The 2,226-nt window shown below is 49.6% G+C and overlaps 1 protein-coding gene across 1 annotated transcript; it reads right to left on the reverse strand.

Moving 5' to 3' along the window:
* Window positions 1-916: 916 nt before the first annotated feature.
* On the reverse strand, window positions 917-1,408 carry LOC127744551 (uncharacterized). Its single transcript, XM_052256664.1, has one exon. The coding sequence runs from the start codon at window positions 1,406-1,408 to the stop codon at window positions 917-919; it is 492 nt and encodes a 163-aa protein (XP_052112624.1).
* Window positions 1,409-2,226: the final 818 nt, after the last annotated feature.

Raw genomic sequence — 2,226 nt, forward strand, 5'->3', positions numbered from 1 at the left:
CGCGCGCGCGCGCGCTGCGCGTGCGCGCCCATGTGCTTGGGCTGGGGGCACAAGGGAGGCACAGGGTTGGCACAACTCTCTGGTATATGTACCAGAAGTTGCTGCAGGACCTTTGGCGCGCGCGCACTGTACGCGCACGCGTCGACGTGGTTGTGCCCCAGGCATGAGAGGGGCCTAGAGGGGGCTCAACTCTCTGTGAAATGGCTCAGGGAGGAGTGCAGAATCAAAGGGCGCGTGCGTGGCTATGGCGCGCGCGCATCCTGTGCTCGCAGTGTATGGGCGCGTGCGCGTCCAGTGTGCGCACGCGGCAAGGGTTTTGGGCATGTGGCTTGGTATAGGCCTGAGAATGGCTTAACTCTCTAGAATATGTACCAAGAGTGCAGCAAGGCAATCGGCGCGGACGCGCATAACACGCTTGCGCGTCGATTGGCAGACTTTGCCCAAGTGCGCGGACGCGCCATGCGCGCGTGCGCGCGAGCTTCTTGTGCTTCAGGCATGGTCCCGGCATGGTGTGGGCATAACTCTCGGGTAAATGTATGGGGGCTATGTTTTGCGATCCACGCGTTCGCGCATAGAGTGCGTTCGCGTGGGTGACCTTCGAGTACCTTAAGGACGCGTACGCGCCAGGCGCGCGCACGCGCAGAGGGGGTTGCTTTTCTTAATTGTGCATGTGTTTATACCACCTTTGACATTACAACTTCCCCTTTCCGCACAGCTGCCTAAGCACTATAGTAAGGCATTTGTCTTGGAAAATCAGCAATGAATTGAACAAATGATGGAGAATTGACAATAAAATCTAACTAACAAACATGAAGTCAAGTGTCTATGTACAAAGCTCAAAGGAAGATCTTACCATGGTGGGGTGTCTCCCACCTAGCACTTTTGTTTAACGTCCTTAAGTTGGACTTTCAGTGGCTCATTGTGCTTGTTCAAGAGTTGCATCCCTCAAGAGGAACACTTCAATCTCCTTGGAGTTCTTTCTTTGCTCACCATGATACAATTTGAGACGGTGACCGTTTACCTTGAAGATATCCGGGCTTGATGGGTGGCGCAGGTGGTAGACCCCATAAGGTTCTACTTTCTCCACTTGGTAAGGTCCATCCCACCTTGATCTTAGCTTTCCGGGTAGTAGTCTCAACCTTGAATTGTAGAGAAGGACTAGGTCACCGGGTCGGAACTCTCTTCTCCTAATATTCTTGTCATGGATGGCTTTCAACTTTTCCTTATAGAGCCTAGCGTTGTCGTAAGCTTCTAGTCTTAAACATTCCAATTCCGCCAATTGAAGCTTTCTTTCTATGCCGGCTCCACCCAAGTTCATATTACACTCCTTTACGGCCCAATATGCTTTGTGTTCAATCTCCACCGGTAAGTGGCATGCTTTACCATATACAAGCCGGAAGGGGCTCATGCCGATCGATGTCTTGTAAGCCGTCCGATACGCCCAAAGTGCATCGGATCACCATGGTATAATTTGAGACGGTGCCCATTTACCTTGAAAATGTCCGGACTTGATGGGTGGCGCAAGTGGTAAACCCCGTAAGGTTCTACTTTCTCTACTTGGTAAGGTCCATCCCATCTTGATCTAAGCTTTTCGGGTAGTAATCTTAACTTTGAGTTGTAAACGAGGACTAGCTCACCGGGTCTAAATTCCCTTCTCCTGATGTTCTTGTCATGAATGGCTTTCATCTTTTCCTTGTAGAGTCTAGAATTGTCATAGGCTTCTAGTCTTAAGCATTCTAATTCCGCCAATTGAAGCTTTCTTTCTACTCCAGCTCCACCCAAACTCATATTGCATTCCTTTATGGCCCAATAGGCTTTGTGTTCAATTTCTACCGGTAAATGGCATGCTTTACCGTATACAAGCCTAAAAGGGCTCATGCCAATGGGTGTTTTGTAAGTCGTTCGATATGCCCAAAGTGCATCGGAGAGCTTAGTGCTCCAATCCTTCCTATTCGGCTTCACAATTCTTTCCAACACATGTTTAATTTCCCGATTAGAAACCTCAGCTTGGCCGTTTGTTTGCGGGTGGTAGGCCGTGGCAATTTTGTGCGTAATGCCATACTTTCTCATGAGGCCGTCCATTTTCTTGTTGCAAAAATGGGATCATTGGTCGCTTATGATTGCTCTCGGGGAGCCGAAACGACAAATGATATTGTTCCTCACAAAAGAAAAAACAACATGAGCATCATCCGTTCGGGTGGGGATTGCCTCCACCCATTTTGACAC

Source organism: Arachis duranensis, unplaced genomic scaffold (genome assembly GCF_000817695.3).
Source record: "Arachis duranensis cultivar V14167 unplaced genomic scaffold, aradu.V14167.gnm2.J7QH unplaced_Scaffold_58274, whole genome shotgun sequence".
Taxonomy (NCBI): Eukaryota; Viridiplantae; Streptophyta; class Magnoliopsida; order Fabales; family Fabaceae; genus Arachis; species Arachis duranensis.

Coding starts and splice junctions, on each gene's coding strand:
- LOC127744551 (XM_052256664.1), bottom strand. CDS start 1,408: ATGAGCCCCTTCCGGCTTGTATATGGTAAAGCATGCCACTTACCGGTG.